Here is a 12,416-nt window from a genome sequence, read left to right as displayed (position 1 = left end):
ATTTTTTTTTTTTAAAATCAAACGGAAAAGTAAAAAAATAATAATAAAAAATTAAAATTATGAACCCCACTCAAAGTTCATTGATGCAGATGCTCTTACACATGCATGCAAGTTGCGTTGATGTAATTTTCAAAAAAAAAAGTTGCGTTCATGTACATAAAAGCCACTGGCAAAAAAAAAAGGTCATGCATGCAAGTTGTGTTTTGTATAGACATTATATACAAATTTGTTATAAGATAAACTTTGAAATGATCCTCCACTCTTTTACCAACTCAAGCACTATGATCATCTACTCACCAAGCACTATGATCATCTACTCACCAAGCACTATGATCACCCACTCATTTACCAAATCAAGCACCATCTTTGTTATTTTATGTATTGTTGCTCACTATAAATACCATCACTCATCTCACTCTTTTGTACACCAAAGACAAGAAGAAGAGTTTATAAACAAAGAATCATTACATCTCATCTCTATTCTCCCTCTTCATAGTAAATATTCTCTCTTGCATATTTATCATATATCTTCTTTCTGCGGGGAAAATATTTCGCCCTTATTTAAATTTTTCGATACTATAAATTATAAGTTATTTCATAACACGTTATCAGCACGATCACTCTGCGATTCGGTAAAATTTATTTGTATCATTTATACACTGTTATAATGGTCGGTATACCGCCTCTACTATTATTTATATCATGTTATAATGGCCGGAATACTGCCTATATTATTTGCTAGTAATTTAATTTATTTATTGGTCGGCCGAGCCGCCTTATATCCTGTTTATTATTTATTGGTCGGCTGAGCCGCCTTATATTCTGTTTATTATTAATTGGTCGGCCGAGCCGCCGTATAATTTATTTATTATTCTGCATTGATCGGCTGAGCCGTCGCATGATTTGTTGTCATATAACATAAATATTTCATTGTCATAATTTTTCACTTTTATGAAATTTTATAGATTTGATTGACCGTTTAATACGATATTTTCAGACTAATTTTTGGTGCACTCGATTTAACCCAACGGTCACAAAGAAAATTTTTCTCCTTTCTCCAACGGTCATGAACAGTAATTTTCATCTATAAATACAACTCATTTTCACTCCATTTCATCATCCAAAACATTTCATCTTCTCTCAAAAATTTCAAATCGCTCTCCTCCGATTTTTCATTTCAAGAAAGATGATTCGCGCACTTTTGTTTTTATGTGCCATTTTTATTTGTGTTTCTATTTATGGTTTATTCGTTGGAGAATTTACTCCGGGTGAATTTAAGATGAATATCGGTTTACTTTTATTTACATCGTTTCTCCTTGTAATTGCTTGTATGGTTAATGTAAACGGTTTTTAAATTATGAAGTTCTAATAAAATTACTATTTTGTGTTTTAGAAATACAAATGGCAAACATCGAGAAACTCCAGTTCCCGGCTCTAAAAGTAACCGGCGAAAACTATGTCAGATGGGTCACAAATGTGAAACCTTATCTTGTAATAAAAAAGATATCTGAAGCTATAAAAGTCGGTAACAAATCGCCACCCGGGCATATAGCCGAGGCGATAATCTTCCTGAAGAAGCACTTAGATGAGAATCTAACTCACGACTATGGAGACGTTGAGGACCCAGCTGTACTATGGCAAGCCTTGAAAGACAGATTCGATAATCAAAAGGAAATCAATCTCCCTCACGCTTTTGAAGAGTGGAAAACCCTGAGGTTTCAGGATTTCCAAAGGGTTAGAGACTACAATTCTACTATCTTGAGGATAGTTGCACAATTAAAATATTGTGGTAACCCTGTCACCGAAGCAGAAACGCTTGACAAGACATACAATACCTTCCACAAAGAACACAACGTCTTATCCCGAATTTACAGAAAATGTGGGTACACCAAATTTTCTGAATTAAATGGTAACACTCATGTTGGCTGAAAAGAACGATGAGTTACTAATCAAAAACCATAATTCCCGACCTACGGGAGCCAAGGCATTTCCCGAAGTGAATGCTACGGCGGTAGAATATTCGGGAAGGAGAAACCATACCAACCGAGGTCGTGGTCGGCGTTTCAACAACAAACGTGGAAAGCCTTACTATCCTAAAAGTATTAGATCTAGCAAATAGGTTAGATCTGAACAACCTCATAAAGGCAAAGAAACCGAAGAGGATACCACAAAGAAAAGTGAGACTGTATGTTACAGATGTGGATGTAAAGGACATTGGTCCCGTACCTGTCGTACTCCCCCACATTTGTGCAAGTTATATCAAGAATCCATAAAAGGAAAGGCTAAAGAGGTGAACCTCACAGAAAACGTTGAAGGAACCTCATACCTTGAATCCTCTGATTTCGCAAATGAGCTGGACTAGAATACTCTTGAAGAGTACGAAAATGTTTCTAATAAGACTGCTGAATAGTCCTCATTTGTAATGTATAATAATTATGTTTTTTTAAAGAATAATGTTATTTTAACAACAATATATGTATAATTATTGTGTGTTTTCTTTATATAATCAATGAATAAATTTCACGTTTCACTTTTATTTAATGTTTATGATAATTTCAGAAATGGATCAAAATACTAATGGAGCAAAATCCAAGAAACGGATTCGTGAAATATGCATACCAGATGATGGAACAACGCACACTATTCTGAGACAAAAGAGATATTTCTCTTGTATAAAACCGACAAGAATTGTCGTCAATACAATATCAGGTCCTGCAGACGTGATTGAAGGAACTGGTAAAGCAAAATTTACTTTCCAAATGGAACAAAATTTTCCATAAATAATGCTTTATATTCTCCGAGTTCTAAAAGGAATTTGTTGAGTTTTAAAGACATATATCTTCACGGATATGATACTCAGTCTGCAACTGAGGATGGAAAGAAATACATGTATGTAATTTCTGAAAAATGTGGCAGAAAACACATATTGGAAAAGTTTCCAGAACTTCCTTCGGGATTACATCATACTTATATCGATGAGATCGAATCAAATCTTGTAGTAAAACGGAACCCAGAAGAGTTCACGTTATGGCATGATCGCCTTGGCCACCCAGCACTACAATGATGCGTAAAATCATAGAAAGTTCACATGGTCATCCATTGAAAATCCAGGAGATTTCTCAAGGGAATAAAATGACATGTGTTGCATGTTCTCTAGGAAAATTGATCGTAAGGCCATCGCCAACCAAAATCGATAAAGAATCACCAAAGTTCCTTGAAAGAATTCAAGGTGATATATGTGGACCGATACATCCACCATGTGGACCATTCCACTATTTTATGGTATTAATTGACGCATCCAGTAGATGGTCACACGTTTGTCTATTATCATCTCGAAATGTGGCATTTGCGAGATTTCTAACTCAGATAATCAAACTGCGAGCACAGTTTCCTGATTATACTATTAAAAGAGTTAGACTAGACAACGCTGGTGAATTCACATCCCAAGCATTCAATGACTATTGTATGGTAATGGGAATTGAAGTTGAACATTCGGTTGCTCATGTTCATACGCAAAATGGTTTGGCTGAATCTTTAATTAAGCGTCTGCAATTGATTGCAAGACCATTGATCATGAGATCAAAACTTCCAACCTCTGTATGGGGACATGCCATTTTGCATGCAGAAGCACTCATTCGGATCAGACCGAGTGCATACCATAAGTATTCCCCACTACAGTTAGCGTTTGGTCGAGAACCAAACATTTCCCACTTTAGAATCTTTGGTTGTGCGGTATATGTGCATGTAGCACCACCACAACGAACAAAGATGGAACCACAAAGAAGGTTGGGAATATATGTTGGTTGTGATTCTCCATCAATTATAAGATACCTAGAACCACAGACTGGTGACGTCTTTACAGCACGTTTTGCTGATTGTCATTTTGACGAAAATGTATTCTCAGTTCTAGGGGAGAAAACAAAAATGTTGGAAGTGATATAAAATGGAGTGTACCATCATTGTTATATCTTGATCCTCCTACTAAAGAGTCAGAACTAGAAGTTCGACGAATTATGCATTTACAGAGTATAGCTAACCAGCTACCTGATGCATTTGCAGATACCAAGACGGTAACTAAATCTCATATACCAGCTGCAAATGCTCCTGCTCGTATCAAAATGCCAAATGAACAAGAAAAGGAGGATGACACACGAGAGCCAAAAACACGCCTGAAGCGTGGTAGACCTGCTGGTTCTAAGGATAAAATCCTAGGAAACAGAAGAAAGCTGAAATATATGATGCACCCAAAATAGCAGAAAATATTTTGGAAGAAATAAATGATAAGGACTCTGATGAATCAGAGCATCATGAATCGAAAAATAATCATGAGATTTCTATTAATTACATCCATAATAAAAGGATATGGAATAGAAATGAACAAAATGACCTTGATGATATTTTCTCATATATCGTGTCAAGTGAGGTAAATGAAGATACCGATGATCCAGAACCGAAATCCATATATGAATGTCAAAAGAGACATGATTGGAATAAATGGAAAGAAGCAATACAAATCGAACTTGATTCGCTTAACAAACGAAAAGTGTTTGGATCTATTGTACTCACACCTGAAGATGTGAGACCAGTTGGGTACAGATGGATTTTCGTTCGAAAACGAAATGAGAAAAATGAGATTACAAGGTATAAAGCTCGCCTTGTAGCCCAAGGATTTTCTCAAAGACCTGGTATTGATTATGAGGAAACATATTCTCCTGTAATGGATGCGATCACATTTAGATTCCTGATGAGTCTAGCCGCTGATAAAAATTTGAGATGCGTCTCATGGATGTTGTTACAGCTTATCTATACGGATCATTAGATACTAATATCTACATGAAAATACCTGATGGATTTAAAATGCCAGAAGCATTAAGTTCCAAACCTAAAGAGTTATGTGCAATAAAATTGCAAAGATCATTATATGGGTTAAAACAATCTGGACGTATGTGGTACAATCGTCTCAGTGAACATTTAACAAAAGAAGGATATGTGAATGATCCTATATGCCCATGTGTTTTCATCAAGAAAACAACATCCGGATTTGTGATAATCGCGGTATATGTTGATGATCTAAATATTATTGGAACTCAAAAAGAAATACAAAAGGCATCAGACTATCTCAAATGAGAATTTGAGATGAAAGATCTTGGACAAACACAGTATTGTCTTGGCCTACAAATAGAACATTCACAAAATGGTATATTTGTGCATCAATCCACATACACTAAAAGAGTGTTGAAACGATTTAACATGGATAAATCAACTCCTCTTAGCACCCCGATGGTCGTTAGATCACTTAACATTGAAAGTGATCCATTTCGACCACCTGAGGAAAAAGAAGAGATACTTGGTCCGGAAGTACCATATCTAAGTGCAATTGGAGAGTTGATGTACCTTGTAAATTGTACACGGCCTGATATATCATTCACTGTTAATCTTCTAGCAAGATTTAGCTCATCTCCAACACGAAGACATTGGAATGAAATTAAACATGTCTTTCGTTACCTACAAGGGACTATTGATTTAGGCTTATTTTACCCTAAAGATTCAAATGGTCAAATGGTTGGTTTTGCAGATGCAGGATATCTTTCAGATCCACACAAAGCCCGATCGCAAACAGGATATGTTTTTACGATCGGAGGCACTGCTATATCTTGGCGTTCTCAGAAACAAACGCTTGCGGCTACCTCTTCAAATCATGCTGAGATCATCGCACTCCATGAAGCAAGTAAAGAATGTGTATGGCTAAGATCTATAAGCCAACACATTTGTTCAAGTAGTGGGATTGACAAAAGTACGGGGCCAACTATTCTATATGAAGATAACGCGGCATGTGTTGCTCAAACGAAGGAAGGATATATCAAAAGCGATAGAACCAAACATATACCTCCGAAGTTCTTCTCATATACTCAAGAGCTCGAGAAGAATAAAGAGATTGAAGTAAGATATGTTCGATCATGCGACAATGCAGCCGACCTCTTCACAAAATCACTCCCTACTTCGGTATTCAGAAAAAATGTCCATAACATTGGAATACGTCATCAGAAGGATCTATGACTGCTCAATCGAGGGGGAGCTTACGTAGTTGTACTCTTTTTACCTAACTATGGTTTTTCTCATTGGGTTTTCCTAGAAAGGATTTTAACGAGGCAACAAAGACGTTAAGCGAGAGCGGAGAGTGACACCGGTCCCCAAAGGGGAGTGTTACGAAACTTAATTTAATACAAGATGGATAATCAAGGGGGAATGTTATAAGATAAACTTTGAAATGATCCTCCACTCCTTTACCAACTCAAGCACTATGATCATTTACTCACCAAGCACTATGATCATCTACTCACCAAGCACTATGATCACCCATTCATTTACCAAATCAAGCATCATCTTTGTTATTTTATGTATTGTTGCTCACTATAAATACCATCACTCATCTCACTCTCTTGTACACCAAAAACAAGAAGAAGAGTTTATAAACAAAGAATCATTACATCTCATCTCTATTCTCCCTCTTCATAGTAAATATTCTCTCTTGCATATTTATCGTATATCTTCTTTCTGCGGGGAAAATATTTCGCCCTTATTTAAATTTTTCGATACTATAAATTATAAGTTATTTCATAACAAAATTAAGTTTTTTTGAACCAAACAAATTAAGTTTTTTACAAAATTAAGTTTTTTTTACAGCATTTTTACGACGGCTACCACCAAACTAACAGCTCCCGTCGGTTACAACGTAACTTTTTACTCGTCTATAACCTTAGACAATAGTATAGAACGAAAAGGGTAACATATGATTTTTAATTTGATAATGACACAGGTCACACCATGTCATACAATTTATATATTCTTCTGATTGATTTTTAAAATAGTGAGACGATGTATTCCTCCATAAATGTAGCAGATATTTACGGATCATTGATAGGAGGAGCACCGTACTTTCATATTTTCTCACTTTTATTTCGTTTCTTACGACCTCTGATCCCAGCCAGAAAAAAATGATTGCGATAAAGATTCAATTCAACTTATTGGTACTGACAATGACGTTAAAGCAATTACTTTTCAAGCATTCGCTAATGCTAGCTTTCATCATTTCAAATTACTGTATTCAATAATCGTTAATTATAGTATTTTTTTATAAAAATATCCACCAAAGACACATGAGAATCAAACAAATAGTATAATCACTCTTAATTTAAAAAAGACTGCAAGTGCAAGTGCAAGATGGCAGACACGCACTTGGGCATTGAAGAGTTAACGGGACCAAATCACCCAACAAATCTTACATGGACTGTTCATAAAAATCATCGAGCCTTTTGTTATACAATGTGTACACGTCTTCTTCCTTAATTAGTAGATCTATGTACTTAATAAGTTTTAATCATATTATTTACTACTAATCAACAAACTTAATCACTTAGCTTTGTTGGCGTGATCTATCTACAGTCTTTACGATCCCCTTCTTACAGTATGTCTCAATGTCTGGTTGTCTTTTTATAATTTAAATCTTATAAAGCGATAAAAAAGACATACAAATAGACAATCAGACACCCCAAAAAAAAAAAAAACCTTTTTTTTCACCGATCTGTCCTTTTGATCTCTGATTCTTCTTCAATGGCGTCAACAACGCGAGAAAAGTTCGTATCTTTCATAAACAACCGATGGCTTGTCTTCGTTGCTGCCATGTGGATACAGTCTTGCGCCGGTATCGGTTACTTGTTCGGAAGCATTTCTCCGGTAATCAAAAGCTCCCTTAACTACAACCAGAAGGAGCTCGCCAGGCTCGGAGTGGCGAAGGATCTTGGCGACAGTGTCGGCTTCATCGCAGGGTATCTCTCGGAGATGCTGCCTCTCTGGGCTGCTCTTCTCGTCGGCGCTGTTCAGAACCTCGTTGGTTACGGATGGGTTTGGCTTATCGTCACTGGCCGTGCTCCGATTCTTCCTCTATGGGCTGTGAGTTTCAATCTTATTAATTCATCTGTTTATGTTTTTGATTGGGTGAAAACGTTGGAGACTTTCTATTAATTCAACTATTGTGTGAGAGAATCTCGGAAAGTATATGCTTTTAAGGTTGTTTGGTTACTCATAAGTCACTGTCAAATCCATGAAAGTTTCACTCTTTTTTACTTTCTCATCTCTTGTTCTGCTTTCTTTGCAATTGCTCTGTTTCTGGTTAAGCTATTGACTTTTCCTAGTATGCTGTGCTGAAGTAACTTTTTTTTTTTTTTTGTATTTTTCAGATGTGTATTCTCATATTCGTTGGGAACAACGGAGAAACCTACTTCAACACGGCGTCACTAGTCTCTGGTGTTCAAAACTTCCCCAAGAGCCGAGGTCCAGTGGTGGGCATCCTCAAAGGATTCGCTGGCCTAGGCGGCGCCATGCTCTCTCAGATATACACAGTCATCAACTCTCCCGACCCGGCTTCTCTCATTTTCATGGTCGCCGTTGCCCCTGCGGTTGTCGTTATTACACTAATGTTCTTCATCAGACCCGTTGGCGGCCACAGGCAGATCCGTCCAACAGATGGATTTAGCTTTACTTTCATCTACGGCGTCTGCATTCTCCTGGCTGTTTATCTCATGGCCGTTATGCTTATCGAAGATCTCGCCGTTGTTAGCCTCAACGTCGTCACCGCGTTCACCGTTGTGTTGTTTTTCATTCTTCTTGCACCGGTCTTGGTCCCAATCATGACGAGTTTCTTCAGTGATTCAAACGGTCCCGTTGATACGGTCGAGGAACCACTTGTGCCTAAACGGGAAGAAGACCAAGATCCTGGACTAAGGACACCTGACTTGATCCTGAGTGAAGTGGAAGATGAGAAACCAAGAGATGTGGATTTGCTTCCTGCGTCAGAGAGGCATAAGAGAATTGCTCATTTGCAAGCACAGCTAATGCAGGTACGGATGGCCAATTTATCCATTAAATTTGATTCGATTTGTTACTCGTTTCTATTCAATTCGAAAAAGTTCGGATATCTTGCTGAGCAAAAATTAAAATAAAAATCAATATCTATTAAAAACAAAGCAAATCATAAATACTAAAGTTTGTAAGAAGCTGATATCCGGTTTTGTAATCACAAATACCAAAAAAAATGATAGTATTTGATCTGTATCCACCTCTAAATGCAATGCAGGCAGCTGCGGAGGGAGCAGTCCGGGTGAAGGGAAGGAGAGGGCCGCACAGAGGTGAAGATTTTACTCTAATGCAGGCACTAGTGAAGGCAGACTTCTGGCTGATTTTCTTCTCGCTTCTGCTCGGTGGTGGTTCCGGTTTGACTGTAATAGACAATCTTGGTCAGATGAGTCAGTCTCTTGGTTATGACAACACTCACGTCTTTGTGTCTATGATTAGCATTTGGAACTTCCTTGGACGTATCTCCGGTGGTTATTTCTCTGAGCTCGTTGTCAGGTTTGTTGTCAATCTAAGCAATGTTTAAGTGGAACGGTCTGAAAATAAAATAAAAAGGGGTCAATTTAGAAACAATAAATATATAAATTATGGTCTAAAACTTTAAATTTTTAGATATTCGACTAAATTTAATGCTTAATTTTTTATTTTTTAAATAATCAAATATATATAAATAGAGTTATTAAATTTTAAAATTATTTTAGTTAAATATACTGTTAATATTATTTATTTTGAACATAGCTACAAAAATTTTAAACTATTATTACTGCTTATGGGGCAGGAAACTCCTAGTTTCAGTTAAATATACTGTTAATATTATTTATTTTGAACATGGGAATATAATTTTCGAGACATCATTATTTGTTGTGATTCTGCTAATTTACATCTGTTTATTTATTTATTTACATCTCTGTTTATTGTGCTTTGTTTCTGAAAATGTGAAGGGACTATGCGTACCCAAGGCCTGTAGCAATGGCCGTGGCTCAAATAGTAATGGCCGTGGGACATGTTTGTTTTGCCTTCGGATGGCCTGGAGCTATGTACATTGGCACTCTCTTGATTGGACTCGGGTACGGTGCTCACTGGGCTATTGTCCCAGCCACCGCCTCTGAGCTCTTTGGTCTTAAAAAGTTTGGAGCTCTATACAACTTCTTGACGCTGGCCCTCCCGGTCGGGTCCTTCGTCTTCTCGGGTATGATTGCGAGCAGCATATACGACATGGAAGCTGAAAGACAAGCACACGGGTCTGTTTTTAATCCGGATGACGTCCTTAAATGCGAAGGTTCAATATGTTACTTCTTGACGTCGCTTATAATGTCTGGCTTCTGCATCGTCGCTTGCATCTCGAGTATGATTCTCGTGCGTCGTACCAAGTCTGTCTACACTCATCTCTATGCCAAGACCCGCGCTTAATCTGTTCCTTTTGGCTTCTTATTCATTGGTTTTGTCTTGCCGATACAGAAGTTTTTGTTCTGTATCTATTTTTTTGTTGTTGTTGTTGTTTTTATTGTCGGTTTTGTTTGTTACGTTTCTTGGATTTATATCCACGGCACACATCTATGATTGGTAGATTTTACATAAAAGGTTTTTAGAATAGATGTTCCTTTGTGGATTATGACATTTTAATATATAAAGTTAGTTAAAAGCAGCACAATCTTTTCTAATCTCTCCTCGGTTCCCAACTTTAACTCCAACGCGGCCGAGTTTCCTCATAGCTGAGGTGAAAGCGTTGTTGAACTCTTCAGCGTTGTTTGCAAACCTGACCACCGCTGCCTGAGACCTGAAGTCGTTAAACAGAACTTGGTCGGAGGTGAAGAGTCCTTTCCTTGCTACGAGGTTCAGGAAGTAGGCGTTGTCGAAAACATCAGGGGTGGTGGCGTCAAGGTTTGAGACAGAGTTGGGATCCGACCCGACTCGAGGGCAGGTTTGCATCAGCTGTTGTGCGTAGGCCGGATCTAACGTGGGGTCTACGGGCATGAGGGCTGAGAAGTTGTAGAGACGGTGAGCGAAACGGTCGCAGTGAGAGAATCCTATAGTGTGTGCGCCTGAGAGAGCAATCATGTCGGTTATTGATAGACCGTTATTAGCGAATAGATTGACTAGACCGGTTACGTCTAGCTCTGGTCCTGGTAACTTCCCGTCTACGCTAGAGGCATGTGACACGAGTCCGTCTCGTCTCCCTAGCTCCACCTTAAACCCTGGACCTCCAGCCTAACAATATAACATAGTTACTGGTACTTTTTTTCGAATGAATGTTAAATTTATTCCACGAAATTTCTTTTTAGGCCAGGTAATTCCCGATTTTAATATAGTTTGTTTTTGAGAAAGTTAGAAGAAAAAGAAAGTGAACATACCCATCATCATCTAAATAAAACCATGTTTTCATGGTTAGTGATCATTTTTTGAATGAATTTTAAATTTATCCAACAAAAGTTTTTTACAAGAGTGCGATTTTAATAGAGTTTGTTTTTGAAAAAAATTAGAAGAAAAAGAAAATGCCCATCATTTAAAAGAAAACCATATTTTCATGGCTAGTGATCATTCACTTTCGGTGAATCAGAAGAAGAGACAATGATGAGGGTTGACTTACGAGGACAACCACGTCCCTGGCGGCCAGAGCCAGAATATCAGCACATGAGACAAGGCCAGGGCATTGAGCTTCCACAGCGAGTTTAGCCTTAGCCACGGTGTCGAATCCGTCTCCGGCGAGAGATATATTGTCATGAGCATCCTTCTCCGCGTCTCCGTTGTCAGATGCTATTAACACAGAAGCATCACATCCCTATACAGTCACCAACCACATGAAAACAAGAATAACAATACTAAAAAAGCTTCAAGATCACAACAAAGCGTACATACATCAACGAAACAGTCGTGAAAGAACATCCGTAATGTTCCTGGAGCCGTGATGGGTGTTTGTTGGTACTTCGTTGTAACCGCCTGTCTAACGATGAGTTCCACGTTAGGACATGTCGAGGCGTAGAAGTTCTCTGACAATTGAGCATTTGACTCGGTCACCATGCAAAAGAACAACATCCCCACTAAGAACGACAACATCATGGGTTTTCTTGAATCACTACCAGTATACATCCTCTCTATACGGTCCCTCTTGGATATAAAGGACCACAACACTCTGATATGCCACCAGATATATGTATAGCCGCTTTTGTAGAATAAAGTGTTTTTGTGTGTGTGTTAATGACAAAGGTCACATTCACAGATGAATGACAGCATTTTACAACTGCCATCTTCTAAGCTTTTACTTAAGCGAGGACATTTCTCGAGTTATGGGGTTTTATTGAGAGTGACATTTAAACAAACCTCATTAGGTCAGTCATCTGCATGGAATAATTTTATTTTGATTAAATGTTAATGATTGTAACTAATATTATTGTCGTTAAACACAAAGGATAGACTAATCCAAAAGATGAGTTTGAAAAAAGTGATCTTGTTCCATTCTAATATGATAATGACTTTTGACTGATCCTTGAATTCAGCGTATACACCCT

The 12,416-nt window shown here is 37.7% G+C and overlaps 2 protein-coding genes across 2 annotated transcripts; one reads left to right on the top strand and one right to left on the bottom strand.

Moving 5' to 3' along the window:
* The first annotated feature begins 7,453 nt into the window (after window positions 1-7,453).
* Window positions 7,454-10,503, top strand: LOC106408050 (protein NUCLEAR FUSION DEFECTIVE 4-like). Its single transcript, XM_048769196.1, has 4 exons — window positions 7,454-7,950; window positions 8,238-8,897; window positions 9,134-9,408; window positions 9,852-10,503. Exons 1-4 carry the CDS (start codon window positions 7,612-7,614, stop codon window positions 10,318-10,320), a joined length of 1,743 nt encoding a protein of 580 aa, XP_048625153.1. The 5' UTR covers window positions 7,454-7,611; the 3' UTR covers window positions 10,321-10,503.
* Window positions 10,479-12,136, bottom strand: LOC106372235 (peroxidase 55-like). The gene is made up of 3 exons (XM_048769197.1): window positions 11,767-12,136; window positions 11,498-11,689; window positions 10,479-11,118 (listed from the first exon to the last, which is right to left on the bottom strand). The coding sequence occupies exons 1-3, from the start codon at window positions 11,995-11,997 to the stop codon at window positions 10,543-10,545; spliced, it is 999 nt and encodes a 332-aa protein (XP_048625154.1). The 5' UTR covers window positions 11,998-12,136; the 3' UTR covers window positions 10,479-10,542.
* Window positions 12,137-12,416: the final 280 nt, after the last annotated feature.

The sequence above is a fragment of the Brassica napus genome, chromosome C9, assembly GCF_020379485.1.
Source record: "Brassica napus cultivar Da-Ae chromosome C9, Da-Ae, whole genome shotgun sequence".
Taxonomy (NCBI): domain Eukaryota; kingdom Viridiplantae; phylum Streptophyta; class Magnoliopsida; order Brassicales; family Brassicaceae; genus Brassica; species Brassica napus.
The sequence above is the reverse complement of the archived record's forward strand: the minus strand, read 5'-3'. Positions and strand labels throughout refer to the sequence as shown.

What these genes read in the sequence shown, in the direction of transcription:
- LOC106408050 (XM_048769196.1), top strand. Translation starts at nt 7,612, where the DNA reads ATGGCGTCAACAACGCGAGAAAAGTTCGTATCTTTCATAAACAACCGA. An exon ending in CGATTCTTCCTCTATGGGCT is followed by an intron (nt 7,951 to 8,237) that starts GTGAGTTTCAAT and finishes TGTATTTTTCAG; the next exon opens with ATGTGTATTCTCATATTCGT. An exon ending in TTCTCTGAGCTCGTTGTCAG is followed by an intron (nt 9,409 to 9,851) that starts GTTTGTTGTCAA and finishes GAAAATGTGAAG; the next exon opens with GGACTATGCGTACCCAAGGC.
- LOC106372235 (XM_048769197.1), bottom strand. Translation starts at nt 11,997, where the DNA reads ATGTATACTGGTAGTGATTCAAGAAAACCCATGATGTTGTCGTTCTTA. An exon ending in TTCACGACTGTTTCGTTGAT is followed by an intron (nt 11,690 to 11,766) that starts GTATGTACGCTT and finishes GTGACTGTATAG; the next exon opens with GGATGTGATGCTTCTGTGTT. An exon ending in CCAGGGACGTGGTTGTCCTC is followed by an intron (nt 11,119 to 11,497) that starts GTAAGTCAACCC and finishes TTATATTGTTAG; the next exon opens with GCTGGAGGTCCAGGGTTTAA.